This window comes from Leucoraja erinacea, chromosome 15 (genome assembly GCF_028641065.1).
Source record: "Leucoraja erinacea ecotype New England chromosome 15, Leri_hhj_1, whole genome shotgun sequence".
Classification (NCBI taxonomy): domain Eukaryota; kingdom Metazoa; phylum Chordata; class Chondrichthyes; order Rajiformes; family Rajidae; genus Leucoraja; species Leucoraja erinaceus.
Window position 1 is genome coordinate 34,201,740 of NC_073391.1, and position 25,319 is coordinate 34,227,058.

At 44.0% G+C, this 25,319-nt stretch overlaps 1 protein-coding gene across 1 annotated transcript in view; it reads right to left on the bottom strand.

Annotated features, from left to right (window-relative positions):
* fbxw4 (F-box and WD repeat domain containing 4) overlaps positions 1 to 25,319 on the bottom strand; it is a 95,830-nt gene that overhangs the window by 21,304 nt on the left and 49,207 nt on the right. Inside the window, exon 6 of the mRNA XM_055647102.1 lies at positions 9,370 to 9,435. Within this exon, the coding sequence (XP_055503077.1) occupies positions 9,370 to 9,435 (66 nt within the window). The remainder of the gene's footprint in view (positions 1 to 9,369; positions 9,436 to 25,319) is intronic.

Consider the following 25,319-nt stretch of genomic DNA (forward strand, 5'->3'; position numbering starts at 1 on the left):
GACAAGCATTATACAAGTTGCTAACCATACCTGATTAAATAAAACATTTACATACATTTAGCATTCCCATTTCTCAATAACAATAACATTTTATTGACCAGATTCATAACTTAATTCCTGTAGCCTCTTGGCATAGGATATTTGAAGAAGTCACCAACTAACTTTCCTATTGTAGAAACAAGGAACTGAGGATGCTGGCTTCCAAATAAGGCATAGAGTGCTGGAGTAACTCAGTGCGTCAGGCAGCATCCTGAACATGGATAGGTGACGTTTCAGGCTGGGACCCTTCTTCAGGTTTTGGTGGGATGGGAGAAAGCTTGAGGAGAGGAGAAGCAGGACAAAGTAGATGGTTGCGCAAAGGCTAGAGATAAAAAGACAAATGTGTGAGATAAAGATAGAATAGTTGTGAATTGTGAAGACAGTGGAGGGGAACGTAGGTGTATGGGGAGCAGGAGGGGGGAAATGGGCGTGGTTGATCTACATCTTATGGTAACCATAGACTCCTTCTTCACTGTCCTGCCTCAATTTTGGTGTCATCTTCAAACTTACCAATCATGCTACCTATATTCCCATCCAAATCACTAACATATATGACTGTGGATGAAGTCTTCTCACCCACCACTCCACCTCCAGGTCCCTCAGATCGGCCGACTTGGGGCTGCTGAATATCCCGCGGTCTAGGTATAAGCTTAGGGGCGACCGCGCCTTTGCGGTTGCAGCTCCTAGACTGTGGAACAGCATCCCCCTTCCCATCAGAACTGCCCCCTCCATCGACTACTTTAAGTCAAGACTAAAATCTTATCTATACTCCCAAGCCTTTCCTGACTTCCACTGAGTGAGGGCTATATGTATATATGTATGTAGTTTGTTTGTTTATACTATTCATATAACAAATGTAAAGCACTTTGGCCAATGAGAGTTGTTTTTTAAATGTGCTATGTAAATAAATGCGACTTGACTTGACAAATGATGGAAGACCCAGTACTGGTCCTGTGGCACACTACTGGTCGCTGGCCTCCACCTGAAAAACAATCCTTCACTACCACCCTCTGCCTCTTTTTACTCAACTATTGTATCCACTTTGCTAACTCACCCTGAATCCCAAGTCTTCTAATCATCCCGATCTGTTCCCGCACAGGACCTTGTTAAAGGCCTTGCTTTAGTCCAGTTAGGGCTAAGAAGACATTGCCACCGCATTATGTTGGATTGGATTGCACTTCAGTCAGAGGAAGCTTTGAAAGGTCAGTGTTGTCAGAAAGTGCAATACCAGGCACCATCTGAGCTTTGGTATCTTGCCAGGTGGGTCTGTACACTTCCGAATCATTGCTGTCAGTAACAAGATGTCTTCTTTGATATGGTTCCCCATCTCATCTCTGCAAAGCTTTCAGTAGATAAAGAGACGGCAAACTTCCAGTTTGGCAAAGAGCAGAGTTTACAAAATTATTCACCAAGGATGAGGGTGAGATCACATCAAAAGATCCCACGTTGGAGACATGCCACATCAAGGAATCCCAGTCATACCACAAGCTACTGGAGCTGGCAGAGTGTTGCAAACAAGGGGATTGAAGTGATCCAGCCCATCACATTTGATGTTTATCCTCGGCCAAACAATATTTAACACTACATTTTGGCACATTCATCAGTCTGAAGAAGGGTCTCGACCCAAAACGTCACCCATTCCTTCTCTCCAGAGATTACTCCAGCATTTCATGTCTATCTTCGATTTAAACCAGCATCTGCAGTTCCTTCACACACTACATTTAGCACTTTCCGAGAACTTTCAACTTTAGAGAAACGGCACGGAAACAGTCCACGCCGACCAGCGATCACCCAGTACACTAGCACTAACCTACGCACTAGGGACAATTTACAGAAGCCAGTAAACCCACAAACTTGTACATCTCTGGAGTGTGGGAGGAAACTCCTTCTGCAGTTGTACAGAGCCCTAATGAGACCACACCTGGAGTATTGTGTGCAGTTTTGGTCCCCTAATTTGAGGAAGGACATTCTTGCTATTGAGGGAGTGCAGTGTAGGTTTACAAGGTTAATTCCCGGGATGGCAGGACTGTCATAAGCTGAGAGAATGGAGCAGCTGGGTTTGTACACTCTGGAGTTTAGAAGGATTGGAGGGGATCTCATTGAAACATATAAGATTGTTAAGGGCTTGGACACGCTAGAGGCAGGAAACACGTTCCCGATGTTGGGGGAGTCATCTGGACCACAGTTTAAGAATAAGGAATAAGCCATTTAGAACGGAGATGAGGAAACACTTTTTCCCACAGAGAGTGGTGAGTCTGTGGAATTCTCTGCCTCAGAGGGCGGTGGAGGCAGGTTCTCTGGATGCTTTAAAGAGAGAGCTATATAGGGCTCTTAAAAATAGCGGAGTCAGGGGATATGGGGAGAAGGCAGGAACAGCGTACTGATTGGGGATGATCCGCCATGATCACATTGAATGTTGGTGCAGGCACGAAGGGTGAAATGGCCTACTCCTGCACATGTTGTCTATTGTCTATTGAAACTGGAGCACCCGGCGAAAACTCACGTGGTCCCAGTGAGAACGTACAAAATCCACACAGACAGCATCCTTAGTCAGGACAAATGGCCTAATTCTGCTCCTAGACTTATGAACTCAGGTCTCTGGCATATTAAGGCAGCAACTCTACCGCTGTGCCACTGTGACACATCATTCCTGATATTGTTTATTAATTAATAATTCAAAACCCTCCATCCCACTCACTCCCAGGTATGTGATATTCTAAATAAAAAAATGATTTACCCCTAGGTCACAGAAGAACACAATATAACAGTGAGAACAGCCCTAGAGGTCTCAAGCCTGCACTGCTATTCAGTAACACGGCTGATCCTACACTTATTTCTATTTTTTTCCAATCCTTTAGTTCCCAAAAATCAGATCTTATATTTAATCTTTCAAAAATGTATTGATTTTATTGGGATGTATAAAATCATGAGGGGGATAGATAGGCTGAATGCAAGGTCTGGTACCCAGGCTAGGGGAATCAAGAACCAGAGCACATAAGTTTAAGGTGAAGAGGCAACATTTCATAGAAAAGTGAGGGGCTACTTTAACACACAGAAGGTGGTGGCTATATGAAACGGGCAGCTAGAGGAGATAGTTGAGGCAGGTACTATAACAGTGTTTAAAAGACAGGTGGACAGGTACATGGAGAGGTACGATTTGGAGGGATATAAACTAAACGCATGCAAATGGGACTAGCTTAGAGGGACACCTTGGACAGCATGGACAAGTTGGGCTAGAGGGCTTGTTTCTATGCTGTATGACTATGACTATCTATGACTCTCGGTGGATCTTGCACATGCAAAAATGAACCATTCTGAACATCTACAATGTTATGCATTGAAGAAATATCCTCACATCTCAAACCTAAATGGCTAATCCCTTACCCCAGGAGAAAATAGCTACCGTGTCACTCCCTTGAGAGTCTTTAGTTGGATACCCTCTACTTTCTGCATTGCAATGAGTACAGACTCAAGTCTTACTTGATCTTTCCTCATAGCATAAACTATCCCACTGAACTAATTTCAAGCGTACAGAAGTGTCCAGTCCCAAATCCAATCTGCTTTTCTATGCAGAAACCACCTGAGTCCCTCTATTAGATTCCATCCTGTAATTCACTTCCAGGTATGTTCTTCAATAATTGAAGCCCCTGAACCCTTCAATTACATTCTACCCTGTAACTCACACTCAGGTATCCACCATTCTACATATAAACTTCCCAAACACCTTGATTAGATTCCAGACTATAACACACTGCCAGGTGTCCATTATTCGAGTTATAAACAGCCCAGCGGGGAAAATGTAAAGGTGTGTTTATTACTTTTGATGTATTTTTCAAACACCTCACCTAACACAATGTTTATCAATAAAAAGCTGCCTACAGGGGCAACAGCACAATACCACGCCAAGCCGACAGGCAGGTCAGACGTGACTTCAAGTCTCAGTCTGTGCTTGGATAACAGATCTCAGTTGGACTAGTGAAAGGTGCGATCAGTGAAAGGTTATGCTGACCGCAAGTTATTGCCTGATAAGGGCAGATTCTGGTTGGGGGGGGGGGGGGGGAGAGAAATATATCACCATTCACAATCTATACTCAGCCAGCATTAACACAATGCTGGACTTTACTGGACATTATCTTCCACTAGACGTTATTTCCTTTATCCTGTATCTGTACACTGACGGCGTGATTGCAATCATGCATATAGTCTTTCCACTGACTGGGTAGCACGCAACTAAAAAGCTTTTCGCTGTACCTCGGTGCACATGACTATAAACTAAATCAAACTAAACTATACAAAACGATGCTGGACATTGGGTCAAACTGGCAAACGTTGACCTCTAGGGGAAGATGGACAAAAAAAGGAGAAAGAGAAAAAAGATTCTTTTTCTGCTGGACTGTAGTGAGGTTGCAGGCAGGTCCAGCTGTCGTCCAGTCTGAGGCAGGTTCTGTTGCCTCTCAGTGCAGCTTGTGTTTATTCCTTGATTGGTGCTGACTTCAGCGGTTTACTTCAAAGGGCTCTCCCTTTCCCCGAACACCTGACGTTCTGTCTTGAATGGTGGGAACCTGCATCGCAAGCCCGGGCACGAGCTTCAATAGCACGACATGCAGAGAAAAAGCTTCAGATAATGGAAGATACAAAAAAAAGGGGGAGGCCGAGGTGGCCCCTATATGTGGGAGAAAACACACACAATCACACACAAGACATTTGCCATCACAATGGCTCACAAAGGTAAACCTGTACCAGGGCTACTTTGTACTTTGACAAAACATACATGATTACACACACAGAAGATAAAAGGATGAAAGCAAAACATCTGTTTCACAGCAGCCCATCTGGCCCCCACAAGGAAAAAAAAAGATAAATCCAAACTTCCAGATCCTTACATTATCTTCACTGACCAAACTATGCACAGCAACAATTTATACCTCAGGTATCTATAATAATTCAGTGTATGAACTACCTAAACATTTTGATTAGACCACAAACCTTTGAATTCACTTCCGTATATAAACCACCTGAATCACTTGATTTGATTTCAGACTTGAACTAAATCCCAGGGATGTTTTAATACATATACAAAAAGCACTTGATATTCCTATTTAGTCCACAATTATTTATCCAGATCAATTGTAGTTTCCACCATATAAAAATTATTGATAATTATTCTATTCTTTCAATACCCAAGTCTGGGGTGTAACCCATATGTTAGCACACAACAAACTGGGTAGAAAGCAAAAAAAAAGCTTTTCACTGTACCTCGGTACATGTGACAATAAACTAAACTAATATACAAGGGTGGTATATATAGGTTGACAATAATATTGGCATGTCACAGTAGGCACTGTGCATACATTTACGATACAGAAATAGCTGGTGACTGACTTGCTCACTTCAAACTCGTTTTGTTATTGATAAGCCACCATGGTCAGACCATATGAATGAACTAAGCACAGCCTTGAATGTTTCCTTAAAGTACTTTCCTGACATTAGAGGAATGAGTGATGTTAATGAAAAGTAAACAAATTCTTAGAGGCATAAAAAGGGTATATTTTGACTAGCTATTTCTCTTGATGGCAAGTTTAGAACAAGAGGCATAGTCTCAGGATAGTCAGCCACTTAAGACGGAGATGGGGAAATATTTATTCACTCAGAGTGCTGTGAGTGTTTGGCTTTCTCCAATCCAGAGAGGCAGGTAGTCAAATTGGGGAAATCAAAGAATATGGGGATTAAGTGGGAAAGTGGAATTGAAGTAGTATTATAGTAGTGAAGGATGGGAAAGATTCAAGGGACTGACTGAACTACTATTGTTGATTCTTTGAAAGAAAAATAGCACCCACCCAGTTATAGCCATATAGCATGGAAACAGGCCCTTCGACCAAACTTGCTCAGCGCAACCGACATGTCCCATCTACACTAGTCCCACCTGCCTGCATTTGTCCCATATCCGTCTAAACCTATCCTATCTACCCGTTTAATGTTTCTCACTGACCTGCTGAATACAGTAAAAGAGAGAAGACTTACAGTTAAGCCTTTATATGGATTTCTGCAGCTCCTTATAGACCCCTTTCAGGATGCCCAATTATAATTTTCAGCTAATAAAATGTTTAGTTTTAAATGCCAGTCCACCATTGCAAAAAGCACATTAAACAAATTTTACAGAGCAATATCCCACCATCAGCAGGAGCTAAATACCTGACAAAGGAGGTATATATGGTAGATCGAACTGTTGTGAAAAATGGCAGATCGAATCTGAAGAAGGGTCTCGACCCGAAATGTCACCCATTCCTTCTCTCCAGAGATGCTGCCTGTCCCGCTGAGTTACTCCGGCATTTTGTGTCTATCTTTCATTTAACAGTTAAATGTGAGGCCAGCAAACAAATAGGAACAGAGAATGCAAGAGAAAGAATGTTCTATGTTGGATGAACATTTAGTGACTTTGTCGGTGCAAAAACATGACGACTCTTTTGTGTCCTGCCGTGGTGAGGTCTGCTGTATGATTTTACCAGCTTGAATCATTGAAAAGCCACGAAGAAAGAATGAATGAATAAAGAGCGAAATATAAAGCAAATCAGAAAAAGTGACAAATATAAAGACAAATTGCTAGACTCGGAAACGTGAGAAAATAAAAACATTATTCAGACTTAGAACCAAAAAGCATTACAAAAAAAATTAAAGGTGTGAAAAGGAAAGGAAATGCAAGCAATTTAGATAGTGGGAGAACACAGAAAGCCAAACCAAAGAAAGAGAAAAAAGGCCACATCATCTGTCAGAGCCTTTGAACAGCCTCACTCAACACCTAAACGTGACACCTGTCTATTACAAATAGATCTGTTACTTCTTGCCCTTCTCAGCAGGCTCGACACTAAACCACTTGCACAAGCTGCCAGTCAAATGAAGAGCGATTGCCAGTTAAAAGAGAAATTAAACTACTAGACAAGACTAATCTCCTTCAATTGCCTGTGCTTGCCTCTTCACTAGATAAACTCAAACCCTGTCTATCCGTGTTGCTAATCCTGACTAATACAGCTTTGTTACTCGGGCAGATTCGGGCTCCCCAGCTGCACTGAGCTATCACTCCACTGCAATGAAAACAGGCCTATAAATTTCCTTCACATTTAAAATCACTGGCATTGTTTACTGACCCCTCAAGTGTACAGCTTCATAATATTACTACCTACACCTGATATAGAGGTGGTTGTCACAGGAATGGTTACAGGTCGCCAATCCCTCTCCTCACTACAACACCCTGCATGCTCATCTTCCTCATTGTGTTGATGTCCAAGGTTAATCAACACCCTTTCTGCTCATTCTTCCCCATCACCTTAATACAAAACACTGAATTAGTCTCTTCCTCAGGGTTTTTAAACTGTGGCTAAGTGACTTTACACATTAGAGAAACTACGTGGCAACAGGCCTTTCAGACCACCAAGTCCACGCCGACCAGCGATCATCCCATCCACTAGCATTATCCTACACACTAGGGACAACTCATAGAAGCCAATTAACCTACAAACCTGTACATCTTTGAAGGGCGGGAGGCAATGGGAGCACCCGGAGAAAACCCACATGGTCACAAGGAGAATGTACAAACTCTGTACAGACAGCACCCATAGTCAGGATCGAGACGGGGTCTCTGGCGCTGTAAGGCGGCCACTCAACCACTGTGCCGCCCTAAGTGGGTTGCATTCTAGTTTCCGAGTCATAAAGTTGATGGTTCAAATCCCCTTCCAGGACAAGTTGGCAAGTTGTAGCCAAATTTAATTGCCACGGTAATAGGAGCGATAGTGGATTGGAAGCCTGCGTCCAGTGGTGTAGCATAGGATCGGTGTTGTGATGTTTCCTGTTTGTAACATACACTGATGATTTTGATGAAAATTTGGGAGGTATGATTCGCAAGTTTGTAGACAACATGGAAAATCAATGGTGTTGTTAGTAAGGAGGGTTGTCTCAGGTGATAACATGCTATTGATCAGTTGATAAGAAGAGCAGATGGAATTTAATCCTGATAAGTGCAAGGGAGGACATAATATTTCACACAATGACTGGTAGATCCTGAGGGAGAACTGAGGAACAGAAGGATCTAGGTGTACAAGTCCAAGGACCACGGAAGGCGGCAGCACCGACAGATAAGGTGGGGGATACTCAAAATGAGTATTCCCATTACAGAATACTCACCTCCATTAACTGGAGCACAGACTATAGGAGAAGGAAGATATGCTACTATTTTATGAAATATTGGCTAGGGTACAGATGGAGAATACTGTGGCTGGAACACTATAGGAAGTATATGATTGCAGTATAAGGATGGGTTTTTCTTTATAGGAGACATTGGTCAGGCTGGGTTTGTGTTCCGTGGAGTAGAGGAGGCAAGTGGGGGGTTGGTAATCTGATTATAGATTATAGATACTGTGAGCTAAAAAGTATATTCTTGCGTTGTATAGTCCATGTTCTATATATACAAATTATGAGGGACATAAAGAGCAGGGGTGCTGGAAATAAAAAGGCACAGGATTAAGGTAAGGATAGGAGGTTTAGCGAGAAGGCGAGAAATATTTTCTTTCACCCAGAGGGGTTATGGAATTTGGAATGCACTGCCTAAAGGGGCGGTGGAGGAAGGCACTCTCACAACTGTTAAGAAGTATTTGTTGAGCACTGGAATCATCAAGGCAAAAAGGATTGAAGGCCGAGTGTTGGACAAAGAGGCTTGGTATAGATGGGTACTGGATGCTTGGCATCGATGTGTTGGTTCTAAGGGTCTGTTTCTGGGCAGAATATCTGGCAAAAATGGAGGAATGCTGCACTGTCTGAGTTGCCCTTTCAGATGAGGTATTAAACTAAGGGATCCCCTCACCTCCAAGTGAACATTAAAGATCCATGGAGCTTTCTAAAGAGCAGCAACATAGTTCTCCCACGAGTTGCAAGCAATATTTGTATCTCAAACAACTCTAATAACAGGTGTAGAAATAAGGAACACCAGATGCTGGTTTACAACTAAAGGACACAAGGTGCTGGAGTAACAGCGGGTCAGGCAGCATCACTGGAGAACATGAATAGGTGACGTTTAGGGTCTGGACCCTAGTAACAGGTAACCTGGCTGTCATCTCATTGCTGTTTGCGGCAGTTTCCCCTTGTGCGTTAGCTGGCCACTGTGTTTCCTCATCATGCCGATTGTGCATTAAAAGTATCCGACTGGTTGTAGAACACATTAGAACGACTGAAGGTTGTGAAGGGTGCTGAACAAATGCAGGTTCTTTCCACCCTCTGAAAAAAGAAGGGCTCCAGTAATAACACAAGGACACAGACTGAGATTCATAGGGTCGGTTCCCTTACCTTTGAAGGTCCCATATCCGTAAGGGAGAGGCATGGCCACAGCAAGCAGTCCCGGTCAAAACAGAGCTAGAAAATAGAAAGTACAAGCACTTACCAAACAAAAAGGTGCATCAAAATAACTTATATATTTTCCTATTCCTGTATTCTATTAGAGCCCTTGATTTGGAATGGATGCAAGTAATCCTCACTTTACCCCAATAACATTTTGTGTCAGGGGCCATTGTGCAAAAGTATATATACGAGACAGAAAAGAGACATGGGGACAACAAATTTGAGTCTCACCACGGTCACTCCCTCTTCTCCCCTCTCCCATCGAGCAAGAGGTACTGATGTACACCTTCAGGTTCAAGAATCTTACTTCCCAGCTGTTATCAGGCAACTGCACCATCCTATCACCAACTCGAGAACGGTCCTGACCTCCCACCCACCACCTCGGACTACTGCTCTAGTAATATAGAAACATAGAAAAATAGGTGCAGAGTACGACATTCAGCCCTTCGAGCCAGCACCCGCCATTCAATATGATCATGGCTGATCATCTAAAATCAGTACCCCTTTCCTGTTTTTTCCCCATATCCCTTGCTCTGTACATCTCAAGATCAATTTTGGACCTTGCAAAGGCACCAGCCAGCTTTATTCATCAGCCTTGCCCTCGGACCCACCAGAGATCGAGGGACAGGGAGAAGGGGTAGTAGCAGTGGATCATCCATCATTATCCATCATTTCTGTATGAAAAGAGCTCCACTTTGGCAAGTATTGTATTACCCGAGCTCTAATGCAGGAGGTTAAAAAACAAACCGAGATAGACACAAAATGTTGGAGTAACTTGGCGGGACAGGCAGCATCTCTGGATAGAAGGAATGGGTATCCAGTGATGCTGCCTGTCCCACTGAGTTACTCCAGCATTTTGTGTCTATCTTCATTGTAAACCAGCATCTACAGTTCCTTCCGGCTCAAAATAAACCGAGAATGGGTCTACACAAATCATGCATGTAGGTTCTATCAAGGAATGGGTTAACACTAATCAAGTGCTGGATACATGGTTAAGAGCAGGGGAGGTGTGACGAAGGGGCTCGGAGGGGGGAAGAGATTGGAATTAGCCTTTCTCCAGTTGGTACACTGCTCTTGAGCAGGCCTGAATCATTTATTACACAACACAATACAGGGGTGGAGCAGTTTGCACAATCCCACACAGGCTGTGGATCACCTGAAAGACCCCCTCCCCTGTTCCTGCCACTACCTGCTGTGTTCCCACCACCTAGCCCCTTTCACTACCCCTGGGGGACCATCACACTCACGTACACACTAATAGCTTTTAGTTTCCATTCATACAAAAACTGCCGCACTAAAATTGGCCAGCAGACCACCAACACTGAGCCCTCCCCAACCCAACCTTTCATAGCCAGGGTTTTGCTGCAATCCTCACCTCAAGCCCCAGACAAAGGCACTAAGGCATCTCAGAAACTTATTTTAGCACTAAAGGACCAAAATGTTCAAACTTCTTTACAATTTTTGATCAATGAAAATAAACCTCCCTTTGATAACTGGACAGAGATATCCCTGGCTCATTTTATTAGTTGCCTTTGCTGATTGGCAAATAGAACAATTCACCACATGGAGGCAGAATTAGTGACTCATGAAACAGCACCTGAAATACGTGAATTGCTTTTAAAATAGACTAGTGAAAAGGGTGCGATTTGTATATCGTACAACAAAGGTTATGTAGCAGGTTAACAGATTTTCTTTGCAAGTTTACGGATTCTGTGTAGATTTACAGATTTACTCTGTATTCAGGCGATTCACAGCATCAATGTATGGAGTCTGTTTATTTAAGGTTGCTTTATCGAATTGTATTAGTTTCAAAAGTATTACAGTTCAATGTAACTGCACACGTCACTCAGCATTTAAGATACAATACTCATTGTGTTGCTGTTTATTTGTAGGGGGTCACTCTTTGTCTAATTGCATCAAATTAATATTTAGGGCAAGGTTTATTCGCTACGTAAGTTCAAAAAACAGCACAGAGTCAAAGTTTATTCAACGCACGACTGCTCAGAATGGGGGAGCATTCAGGACGGCGTGGATAACGCCGGGTCCCTTGGTCTGGAGCAGGTAGCAGCCCCGCACCAGCTCCCACACTACCTACCCGCACCTGCCAAGCAAGTCCCACCTCACTGTGGCATCGTCTGCAGGTCTCACATCAGCCAACTCAGAATGCACAGAGCCAGTCGTCCTGCAACCCAAGGGATAGCCTAAGATGGTGAAGGTTAGACTTGACTGTTTAGACCACGTCAAGTAATATCAGACGTCAATCTCCTCTTCCCAACCCATGGCCCGCTTCTCTACCTTAGAATAAGGATATTCTTGGTTTCTTTTATCCATTACTATTTCTTAAAATCTCTTCCTCTTCTGCCTCTTCCCTTTCTACCCACTACTTCATCAAGTGCAAGGATTTCAGGGACTTGTCTTTTCACCCAGACTTCATTCCCACTGTTGACCATCTACCTGTCTTATGTCAGCACAACGGGTTCCATTACCCCTTTTCCAAGTCTTTGCAAACTTTGTCACTACCAAAAAACACACCCGTAGCTCTCTTTTCCCCCATCCACAGTTGCTGAATATGTAGTCATCTCAAGTCAATGGTGATTTTTGCCATTGCCTTATGTTTGAACGTTTAACATCTGACTCCACCACTGCCGTGGTATTGAAGCAACATAATCAAACATGCCAACTATGACCGGCAATCATTGTCCTTCTTCATCTTCACAACGATATAGGTAGCTGGCAACATGACTGTAACTACCCATGAGAAGTTGTGGCAGTGACCCAGGACCTTCAATTCCTGACCCAGGACAAAATTCCTGGGCACACCTTGGATCCCTTACACACGTCAGGGCCGTCAGGTTGGCCCATCCAAGAACCAACGTGATGAGTTGTTATAATCCTGATTTTAGAAAACAGCCTGAAGAAGCGCCTCGACCCAAAACGTCACATGTCCATGTTCTCCAGAGATATTGCCTGACCTGCTGGGTCCTCCAGCACGATGTGTCCTTACAATATTAGTGATTGTGCAAAGAGACAGACTGCGCATGGCTTGAGATCTTGCTGAGGTCAATACGAGCTTCACATGGAGGCAATCAATGGAAAAATGTGTGTATGGACATGGTATGGTAATTACTCTCAAACCTCTCTAAGATTATGGGAGCTGAGAGAAGGATTAGCCTTCAGGGTGATATAGACATGATAATGAATGGGCACAGACATAGCAAATGTAGTTCGGTAAATGCAAGGTCATCTATTAGGATAAGATTTAAAAAAAGAAAGCAAGAGTATTTTTCACAGCTCATTTTCAATGATAAGAGATTGAAAGGTGCTACTGTTCAGAGCAACCTGGTGTCATTGTACGCGAATCATTCACTTACAGTTAACAGCAGGTACAGCAAGCAATTAGGAAGGCAAATGATGCGAGAGCCTTTTTTTTTGCAACAATGAGGAGATACGTCTTGCTCCAATTATAGAAGCTCCAGGTGAAATTGTACCTAGAATATTTTGAACAGATCTGAGATTATACCATTCCTTGGGTAGAAGCTGGGGAGTGAGTCAATTTAAGGGGTGGGGGGGGGGCTGAGAAGGGAAGACATTTCTTCACACGAAGGTGGCAAAGCTTTCTCTACTATCTCTACTCACAAGGGCTATGGATGCCCGACTGTCGAGTACATTCAAAAGAGAGATGATAGATTTTTAAATATTAATGAAATTAAGGAATATGGTGTAGGTGAATGATGCCAAGATAAAATATCTTAATAAATGGTGCAAGAGGTAAAGGGCTGAATTCTATCACTTTTTACATTAATCCCTACGATTCCAATCCTCCAACTTCCTCAAACATTAACTCATCCAAGACTCGGGAGAGCTTATTGTACTTTGCATCAATTCCAGCTCATTCATCAGTCTTGTGCCCAAGCACGCAATTGTAAAATACTCACCCTTGCATTCTATTAAGAGAATGAATCTCAACATTAAAGTTGCTGTATAAATACAAATTATTATTGCTTCACAAATCATTATTATTATCCCACAAAGCTCCTGCCTATTCACAGGGTGATGGCTTCTTGGGCAATTATGAAGCGTTAGACTCAACATTTCTGTTCGACCACAAATAGATAATGCTAGTATTTCACAGAGACTGTCAGTTGTCCTACTTATCCAGTTTTTGAAATACTTCAGTAACAGTCAGATTCAATTTTACAGTCCAAAGGAAAAAGCACACAAAAAATATCTCGCCCCTGACTGTATGAATAGTATTTTCCACAATTTACAGTTAAAGATTTTTGTAGCCACCCATTAGAAGTGGTGGGTCGATGGGCTGCCACTCAGGATCTTTCACAAATATTGCGAGGCGGGCATTCCATATGCTCAGTGTAAATTAACCACAGCTCACAGTCAGACTTTAAGAGCCAGATCACAAGACGACCAACAGGCAGTTAATGCATACAGAATTCATTTCAACACTAGGTGGTTATTGGGGAAAGAAGTGGATCTGGCATAAATCATGCCACTAAGTGGAGATCCTGACCTCAGACGGCGTGGGAAAGCAGAAATTTGATGCAATGTTCAACGGAATTTCTCCATCTTCAGCCAATTTAACATGGACAGTGGAAACCAGACCATAATATTGCAAGCCAAAGTTATGTAGTGCAACCTGTGCAAAGTCCATCGTGGTCCATTTGCATGTGGCTGAAGAGTCTGATGGCTGTTGAGAAGAAGAAACCTGCTGGTCACAGTTTTCAGACTCCTGTACCTTCTTTCCAATGGTAGTAGCAAGATGAGAGCATTGTCATCTTGGTTCGATCCTGACTACGGGTGCTGGCTGTATGGAGTTCGAACGTTTTTTCCGAGATGAGAAAAACATTTTTTTAGGACCAAGATGAGGAAAACATTTTTTCACACAGAGAGTGGTGAATCTCTGGAATTCTCTGCCACAGAAGGTAGTTGAGGCCAGTTCATTGGATATATTTAAGAGGGAGTCAGATGTGACCCTTGTGGCTAAAGGGATCAGGGGGTATGGAGAGAAGGCAGGTACAGGATACTGAGTTGGATGATCAGCCATGATCATATTGAATGGCGGTGCAGGCTCAAAGGGCCGAATGGCCTACTCCTGCACCTAATTCCTATGTTTCTATGTCAGGGTGGCGTGGGTCTTTGATGATATTACCTGCCTTTGTGAGGCAATACTTTCGGTGGATGGTGGGGAGGTCAATACTCATGATGGACCTAACATTACCTAACCATATTTCCTCACATCTTGCTTACCCAATTAATTCTATATAATTCAGCAAATATAGCTGCAGTATACTCAGGACTGATTAAGATGGGATGAATGGATAGAACCATTAGTAGATGTATCAAAGGCCAGCATGCAGAGATAGAAATAGAACATAAAAAGTACAGTCATTCGGCCCTAAATGTCTGTGCTGAACACGATACTAAGCTCAACTAATCTCATCTGCTTTGCATCATGTTCGACACAGATTTTAAATGATGGAGAACGTATTGGAAATAGAACCAATCAGGCTTTCAAATGACAATTGCCCATTAGTTGCAGATCAGAGAGTCTATCGAAGACTCTATCCTCTTCTTAGAGTTAATCCACCCTTTAAATGACGGCGAAATCCCTTAAAAAACCCATTTAAGGAAGAGAAGGAAATCTCGCTTGTGTCCTCGCTATTAGTTATCTCCTAACCAACAACTGAAACACAGATCATCTGGTAATAAAAAAGAACTGCAGATGCTGGTTTATACCAAAGATAGATGCAAAATGCTGGAGTAACTCAATGGGTCAGACAGTATCTCTGGAGAAAATGGATAGGTGACATTTCAGGCCTGGACCCTTATTCAGACATCTGCTGAGCCTGATGGTTGTTGAGAAGAAGCTGTTCTTGAACCTGATGGTCAGAGTTTTCAGACTCCTGTACCTTCCTCCTGACGGTAGATGAGAGATTTGCCATGGTGGTGTGGGTCTTTGATGATATTACCTGGCATATTGAGTTAGTGCCTCCTGCAGATCCCTTGGATGCTGAGTTACTTCAGCATTTTGCGTTTATCTACAGATCATCTGGTGATCGTTGCTTTGGAGGTGGTGGGAGCATACTATGAATACATTGATGGCTCAATTTGGCAATAATTGCACTTCAAAAGTACTTTACTGATTGTGAAACCACACTTCTATGCACAGAGGTTGTGAATGATGCTATCTTTCTACTGTATACAAAAATGCTGGAGAAACTCATCGGGTGAGACTGCATCTACGGAGCGAAGGAATAGGTGACATTTCGGGTCGAGACCTTTCTTCAAACTGATGTGGGGTTGGGGGGTGGGCGGGAAGAAGAAAGGAAGAGGCGGAGCCGGTAGGCTGTGGGAGAGCTGGGAAGGGGAAGGAGGGAGAACGTAAGGACTACCTGAAATTGGAGAAGTCAATGTTCATACCGCTGGGGTGTAAACTACCCAAGCGAAATATGAGGTGCTGCTCATTGAGTTTGCAGTGGGACTCACTCTGGCCATGGAGGAGGCCCAGGACAGAAAGGTTGGATTCGGAATGGAAGGGAATGGAGTTGAGGTATTGAGCCACCGGGAGATCGGGTTGGTTAATGCGAACTGTGCGGAGGTGTTGGGTGAAGCGATCGCCAAGCCTGCGCTTGGTCTCACCGATGTAGAGCAGTTGACACCTAGAACAGCGGATGCAATAGATGAGGTTGAAGGAGGTGAAGGTGAACCTCTGCCTCACCTGGAAACACTGCTTGGGTCCTTGGATGGAGTCGACGGGGGGGGAGGTAAAGTGACGAGCGTAGCATTTCCTGCCGTTGCAAGGGAAAGTACCAGGGGAGGGGGTGGTTTGTGTGGGAAAGGACGAATTGACCAGGGAGTTACGGAGGGAGCGGTCTCTGCGGAATGCCTAAAGGGGGAGGAGATGGGAAGATGTGACCAGTGGTGGGATCCCGTTGGAGGTGGCGAAAATGTCGGATGATTATCTGTTGTATGTGACGGCTGGTAGGATGGAAGGTGCTCTATGTTTTATGTGCCAGCCCTACATTCAGCACCTGTCACTGTGTCTGAACCGTGGTAGAAGGCAAGTGATAGGTTCATAAGTTATAGGAGCAGAATTAGGCCATTCGGCCCATCAAGTCTACTCTGCCATTCAATCATTGCTGATCTATCTTTCGCTCTCCATCCTATTCTTCTGCCTTCCATAACCCCAGACTAATCAAGAATCTGTCAATCTTTGCCTTAAAAATATCCATTGACTTGGCCTCCACAGCCGCCTGTGGCAATCAATTCCATTGATTCGCTATCTCCTGACTAAAGAAATTCCTCCTCATTTCCTATCTAAAGTTACATCCTTTTATTCTGTGGCTGTGGCCTCTGGTCCTAGACATTCCCACTAGTGGAAACATCCTCTCCACATCCACTCTATCCAGGCTTTTCACTATTCGGTAAGTTTCATCGAGGTCCCCCTTCAATGGTGGTAAGTGATAAATTATCGCTCACTATCCCTTGGATTTTTAGAGGTTAAGCTGCTCGTTTCAGGGGAGCGACAGGTGCAATCAACATTCAGTGGATGATCAGGTGGGGTTTGTTGCATCAACCGCCTGACAAGATCAACAGATTGCATAATTAGAACATGCATGGAGAACTGCCGCATTAATGTGTTTCTTGTATCACTGGGGAACATGCAGGTCGCGCAAGTGATCTCAACTCACTCACTTTATTTTATTTTCAAGTATCTTCATAGAGCGACAGCAATTTGGCGAGGACAGGCTCAGGGGGCTGTCACATCGTTCACCAGAGAGCTCATCAAACACATTCAGCCTTGCCGAACTTCCCTGGCACTTTAATCACTGTTGGGTAAACTCATTTGTTCCAATGATTAGGACTCGACCTAATAGAATATGCAAGCCTCCTGACCTTTGACCCTCGCTGACACAGGATACAAAAGAGGAAAAGTTCAACCTTCCCCCTGCCCCCCCCCTCGCCAAACCTCCCCTCCTCTCCTCCCCCTCAACCCTATTACTCTCGATTACTCAAATTATTTATAGCCCACTGATCCCCGCACGGAGAGGCGAAAGAAAAAAGTTAAAAAACGCAATTAAGTCAGCTTTTGAAGAAGGGAAAGAGTTTTTTTTGTGTGTAAGTAGGCACTTTGTTGACCAGCGATATTATAGTGGCAAAGGTTATATCAGCACAGGTAAGGCGGACCTGCCAGTGTGTCCAGCAATCATTAGAACATGTCACGTCCTATTGCCACTGTTCACATTTTCGGTAACCTAATCATTTGACATCATTATTTGAGGTACCTCAGAGGCATGGAATTATTGCCAGAGGTCACACAAACACAAAGCCATTCCTAGCGGGACAGCATCTGCCACAGTACCAACATTGTTCGCACCAAACCCTGGCCGCCGTTTCTAAGTTAACGGATTCTCTTCAATCAAAGGTTCTCCGTTCCTCTGAACCCATCCCCCCCCCCTTATCCCACTCATCCTTTCCCACTCTCCTCTCTCTCTCTCGCATTCTACTTCCTCCCGCATCTACGTACCAAACAACTGAGAAGATATAGAGGAGAAATTCCTTTCGCTCACCAAGTCAATTGGGTGCGAGAGTATCAACGTCCTAACACTGGCTTATGTTGACTTTGATGAAATCAAATGTCGGCAGGCGAGTGCAACTGGCAGCCAATATCCTCGTTTCTGGCTTGTCATCGTAAAGAAAGTCAATAGATTTTCATGCAGAGCATGGTGGGTATATGGAACGAGCTGAGAGGAGATAGAGGAGGCAGGTACTATAACTACATCTATGAGACATTTAGACAGGTACATGGATAGGAAAGGTTTAGAAAGATACAGACCAAACGTGGGCAGGTGGAACATACCTAGATGGCGCATCTTAGTTCGTCATGGGCAAGTTGGGCCGAAGGACCTATTTCCATTCTCCATTACTCTATGCGACAAAGGGGCCAAGGGCCAGTGCAACACAACATCTAGATTGTAACAAGTCCATTATGTATATCACTGCGCAGCCATACCTTGGGGGAGTTGTACCGGGCAGGAGCAGCTGAACCAAGATGATAAAGCAGAGTCAAAGCCTTCCTGCTGGAGTGCGTGAAGTTCAAGTCATCTACAGTCTCTTGCCAGTGCTGACGTCTTGCTGCATCCAGGGAATCTAGCAGTTCTGTGGCAGTATCTGGGTCGCCTGTGGCCTTGTACTGCTTCAAGAGGTCTTCTGATAATACGTACTTCTTTGCTGCAGCCTCCAGGATCGTGCAGGATTTCTAATTCTTGGGGACAGGTTCAAGACTTATGATCTTTTCCTCAACTTCTTGTGTGAAACCTGTCCAACCTGCTTTCCTGAAGTTCCAGCGCGGGAGAGGCTTGGATGAGATCACAGGGATTTGTACACTGATGTGGATCAGAGCAGGTCTATGTTGACTGGGAGGGAAGTGCGAAAGGATCTTGCATGCGCACGGAGGAGGTGGTCAACATCGGTTTTCAATGTTGTAGTCTCTCTCCCATCTGCTTGAGTGGAATGTGCCTGGTTGCTTGGCATCATGGAGGAGGTAGCGTTCATTGTTGGATGCCCACATATCCAGTAATTCCCCATTCACATTGTTGGTTGAGTAACCCCAGGATGAGTGATGACTGTTAAAGTTCTCTGCCTGTACTTCTGGGAAAGTGGGTAGCATGGAGGCAGGCCACGTGACTCTAGGGGGTATACATTATACTCAACAGCTGAGATTTGCTCAACAGCTTGGGCTAATAGCTGCCATATCAAACGACTTGACACTATCCTTAACTCTGCAATATGGGTCATTACAGGGAGGCTTAAGTCAACAATTATGCAGTGGCTCTCTGTCCTCTCTCATATCGCCCCTCCCAGCATACGCAGAACGGAGAGGATGTTGAAATATTGGTGCACCATCGAGGCTAACTAACCGTGACCTTTCCATCCATGCTGACTTGAACATTCTGCCCAACATGAGCCTGAAGTCCCGCAAATCCTCTGGTCTTCCGCAAATCCTCAGTCTCCCTGGAAGACTTTGACTCCAAGACTGAGTGTCGCGGAGCCTGGGAAGATGCCAACACCAACAACGGAGAGGTCATCATAGACCCCACAGTGAAACCACCGAGTTTTGACCTCCATCGCAAGCAATGGCTAACCTGAACAGAATCCGCACCCTCCATGCGAGAACAGCCCATCTCCTGCATAAGTGAGGGATGACAAGACAGCCCTGCTTGCGACTGCGGACATCCAGACCAGACCATCCCACACATCGTGAATGACTGCCCACTGAGGCTTTTCCCTAGAGGCATCAAAGCCATCCACCCAGTAACTGATGCTGTCCTGGCCTGGATGTCTATCCTTGATCTACAACTTTAGGCTGTGAACGCCATACGCAAGAAGACCATCAAGCAGAAATCAAGGAAGAAGAAGTACTCAACAATGAACGGCACTTGCGCAAGAAGGGTGAAGTTCACACGTTGACACTGCAATATTTTATTTGCTGATGAGAAATGCAATCGCTCACATTTAGATTAGCTACAATTTTCTGGTGACCAATGACCGAGAACAAAACGAGACCAATGAAGGCAGACGAGAACAATTCCAGCAAATTGAGGTGCTGGAAATGGGACTGAGGAATACACACTGATGAAATAGTTCCCAATTAGGCTGAAATAATTCTTATAAATATTCTGCAGCCCATTAAACAATTATTGTTCCTGTCAGATCTAACTTGTCACCAATTTCGCTCACTTCAAAAGTTTATAATATGTATCCTATGCTTCTAGATATGCATCTTGTGGTCTTTTTGAGTGCTACCAACATTATATGTTGCATGCATTATCGTGAATTTAGAACATAGTTTTGTTTAGTGTTATGTGTACCGATGTACAGTAAAAAGCTTTTGTTACATGCTAACCAGTCAGCGGAAGGACTGTACGTGATTACAATTGAGTCATCCACAGTGTACAGATACATGATAATGGCGATAATGTTTAGTGCAAGATAAAGTCCACTAAGGTGAGATTAGAGATAGACCAAGGGTCTTTAATGAGGTAGATAGTAGCTCAGGACCTCCCTCGCATTAGAAACATAGAAACATAGAAAGTAGGTGCGAGAGCAGACCACCAGGTCCATCGAGCCCGCACCGCCATTCGCTCATGGCTGAACACTAAACAGACACACTTACCCACAAACAGTAGACACAAGACACAGAACACAAGACACTACCCTCCCCTTTATACCGCTATCACCCCTCTCCACCCCAAGAACCTCGTGATCTCCTGGGGGAGGCAAAAAACCGGATAAAAACCCAGGTCCAATTCGGGAAAAAAATCCGGGAAATTCCTCTCCGACCCCAATCTAGGCGATCGACACTTGTCCAGGAGATCACTCAGGTCTTACTATACTAACCATACCTAGGTCCATATCCCTGCCCTCTCCCCGTAGCCCCTTATCCCCTTGGCAGCTAAAAAAACATCTATTTTAGTCTTAAATATATTTAACGTTTCTGCTTCCACTGCTCCCTGGGGCAGTGAATTCCATAAATTAACCACCCTCTGGGTGAAGAAGTTCTTCCTCATCTCAGTTTTAAAAGAGCCCCCCCTTATTCTGCAACTATGTCCCCTAGTTCTAGTTTCCCCGATCATTGGGAACATCCTCGGTGCATCCACCCGATCAAGGCCCCTCACGATCTTATATGTTTCAATGAGATCGCCTCTCATTCTTCTAAACTCCAAAGAGTAGAGTTCCAGCCTACTTAACCTTTCCTCATATGTCAATCCCCTCATTGCAGGAATTAATCTTGTAAACCTTCGCTGCACTGCCTCCAGGGCTAGTACATCCTTTCTTAAGTATGGACCCCAGAACTGTACACAGTATTCCAAATGTGGTCTCACTAATACTGTGTACAGCTGCAGCAAGACCTCCGTGTTTTTATACTCAATCCCCCTAGCAATAAAGGCCAAAACTCCATTGGCCTTCCTGATTGCTTGCTGCACCTGCATACTAACTTTCAGTGATTCATGTACTAATACCCCTAGATCCCTTTGCGTTGCATTACAACGCAGCTCCTCCTCATTTAGAAAATAACTTGCCCTATCATTTTTTTTTCCCAAAGTGAATGACTTCACATTTATTAGTATTAAATTTCATCTGCCAAGTTGTTGCCCACTCACCTAGCTTATCTATATCCTTTTGCAGACTCTTCCTATCCTCCTCATCCCCTACTTTTCCTCCCATTTTTGTATCGTCCGCAAATTTTGATATATTACACTTGGTTCCCTCCTCCAAATCATTTATATAAATTGTGAACAACTGGGGTCCCAGCACCGACCCTTGCGGAACCCCGCTAGTTACCGGTTGCCATCCCGAGTATGAACCATTTATCCCCACTCTCTGCTTCCTATTTGTTAGCCAATCCTCTACCCATGCTAATATATTACCCCCAATCCCATAATTTTTTATTTTTAGCAATAGTCTCTTTATGTGGCACCTTGTCAAAAGCCTTTTGGAAGTCCAAGTATACCACATCCACCGGTTCCCCTTTATCCACCCGGGTTGTTACTTCCTCAAAGAATTCGAGCAGATTCGTTAAACAGGACTTCCCCTTCACAAAACCATGTTGGTTCTGTCCGATGAAGTCATGTTTATCCAAGTGCCCCGTTAGTGTTTCTTTAATAATTGTCTCTAACACTTTACCCACCACCGATGTTAGACTAACCGGTCTATAGTTACCCGCCTTCTGTTTACTTACTTTTTTAAATATAGGTGTTACATTGGCCATTTTCCAATCCACTGGGACCGTTCCTGCCTCCAGGGAGTTTTGGAAAATTATCACCAATGCATCCACAATCCCCACCGCTATCTCCCTCAAGACCCTTGGATGTAATCCATCAGGCCCAGGGGATTTATCCTCCTTCAGTCTCATTAATTTCCCTAATACCACCTCCTTGGTGATCTTAATAGTATTAAGCTCCTCCATTCCTACCGCCCCCTGTTTATCCAGCGTTGGGATATTTTTTGTGTCTTCTATGGTGAAGACTGATACAAAATACTCGTTTAATGCCTTTGCCATTTCCATGTTCCCCACCAACAACTCTCCAGTCTCACCCTCCAATGGACCAACGTTCACCTTAGCCACCCTTTTTCTTTTTATATAGCTATAAAAACTCTTACTATTAGTTTTTATGTTGTTCGCTAAATTCCTTTCATAGTCTATTTTCCCCGTCTTAATTAATCTCTTAGTTATTTTTTGCTGACCTTTAAATGCTTCCCAATCCTCTACCCTCCCACTATCTCTGGCTACCTTATATGCCCTTGCCTTCAGCCGAATACTATCCTTTATAGTTTTACTGAGCCATGGCTGACTGTTCTTACCCTTACCCCTTTTTTTTTCATAGGAATAAATTTTTCTTGAAGGTTATACAGTATACCCTTAAACGTACACCACTGCTCATGTACCGTCTTATTCTTGAGTCTGCTATCCCAGTCAACTTTGATCAGCTCAGTCCTCATACCTTCATAATCCCCCTTATTTAGACTAAGCACCCTAGCCTGAGTTTCAACCTGCTCCCCTTCTATTTGAATATGGAATTCGACCATATTTTGGTCACTTGTTCCCAACGAGTCCCTAACTATGACATTTTTAATTAATCCTGCTTCATTACACAGGACCAGATCCAAGATTGCCTCCCCCCTTGTCGGTTCTGTGACATACTGTTCTAGGAACCCGTCTCTAATACTTTCTATAAACTCTTCCTCTAGTCTACCCTGCCCAGTTTGGTTTGCCCAATTAATATGAAAATTGAAGTCCCCCATGATTACAGCAGTTCCCTTTTTACATGCGTCAACTATTTGCAGATTTATGTTCTGACTAACAGCGTCACAGCTATTTGGAGGTCTATAAATTACACCCACTAGTGTTTTTTTCCCCTTATTATTCTCTATCTGTACCCAAGCTGTTTCACTATCCTGATCCTTCAACGCAATATCCTTCCTCTCTATTGCCGTTATTCCCTCCCTTATTAAAAGGGCCACCCCTCCTCCCTTTCTTTCCTGTCTATCTTTCCTAATTGTCGAGTACCCCTCTATATTTAACTCCCAGTCCTGATCCCCTTGCAGCCATGTCTCCGTAATGGCCACGATATCATAACTATATATACTTAATTGCACCGTTAATTCATTTATCTTATTACGAATACTCCGTGCATTTAGATAAAGCCCTTTCAGATGATTTTTACTACCCTTCCTTTCCGTTTTTGCCCCTTTTACATTGTTGATAGAATGGTTCAGTTGCCTGAATAGTACAGCACAGAAACAGGCCATTCAGCCCACAATACCCGTGCCGAACATGATGCCAAGTTAAAATAATCTCCTCTGCCTGCACGTGATCTATATTCCTCCATCCCTTGCATATCCACGTGCCAATGAAAAGGGTCTTAAACACCACTATCATATCTATTCCATCACCCCCCGGCAGTGCATTCCAGGCACCCACCACCCTCTGTGTAAATAATCGTTTCCTGCACATCTCCTTTGTAAAATGCATCCTACACTTCTTATATGAAATAATTTCCTTATGCTCTTTGTTTGTATAGCATATTGCGATTGTATTTCAATTATCCTGTACATGCAATGTATCCCAAAGTCCTGCCGACACCAACCAGGAACTGCATGTACCCTGGACCTTGTATGTAACACACTGCTCCTATCTGTATTGTGCTGCATTGTCACACACAATCTACGCTGCATTCTGCACCACTCCATACAAAACGTGTTCAAGTTCCACGTGGGTGTGGAATAAATTAGCATAAACCCTGCAGTGCATGGTGCTGGACTGAACCAGTTAATTGGTAGAAAGCTGCTGATTTTGTTGAAGCTGCCGCCATAGGAGTGGAGGCGCACCACACTCACTGAACAATGCTACCCCTATGAAGAGGATCTCAACAGAAGTCAAACCTGCAGCAACAGCACAGAAACAAGACAGTGATCAGCAGGTGGTGCAGGTGAATGTCCTGTTAGACTTTAATCGACCAATCATACTCACAAACTGTAACCCGATCCCGTTTTACAATGCAATCTGCTTTTGCAGTCTTTGCCAAAATCGCTCATTACAGACACTAGCTTTGCTATAAACTACCATCAATAGAATGTGTCTCCCTCCCCAGACTCTTTGTGTGGGCTGGGGCTGAAGAAGAGGTCTGGCAAGGGATGAAAAAGAATACAGAACAAAATGGGAGATTTGAAGAGAGGAGCAGCTTCAGCCATCTTGGTCATTTGGCAATGGGTGTATCTGCATCACAGGTAGGTCAGAAACAAATGGACGCTGGATATTCCCACATGCTGGCACCACCACTCTCACAAACACTAACATTAATCCCACAAAACCTGGGTGTTTTGAAATATTCCTTTCTGATCGTCTCTGCCACATTGCCAACCCAATCACCTCTCTCAGCCTTCAAATCAATGGCTCAACGGTGCTTTATTGTCATGAGTGTACTGAACAGTTAAATTGTTTTTGCTCGGCTCACACGAGTCGCCATATTTTGGCACCATTTGTAAAAGTCTAACGTATGGTCCACCTGCTCGATGCACTGGAGTGGCTCCCGATCCAGGTAAGCACCAGGCCGCTGGAGGGCCTCCTCTGTTGCCCTCGATGGGCTTGGCCCATGAAATGATGTCCCTCTCCTTGCCCGACTGCCTTGGTTTCCCAGGGGTACCTCCTGCAGCCGACCTTGAAGGCACTAGAGGCAATACCCCGGTCCCACTCCTTGAATCCATCATCGCCAGCGGATCCCTCCTCCTCAACTCTCCATTCTTTGGGGTCAAACTTGGCGGCTTTCAAGTTTCCCCCCCGCAGGCCGTCTTAGTTTTGATTTTTGATACGCTGAGGGATA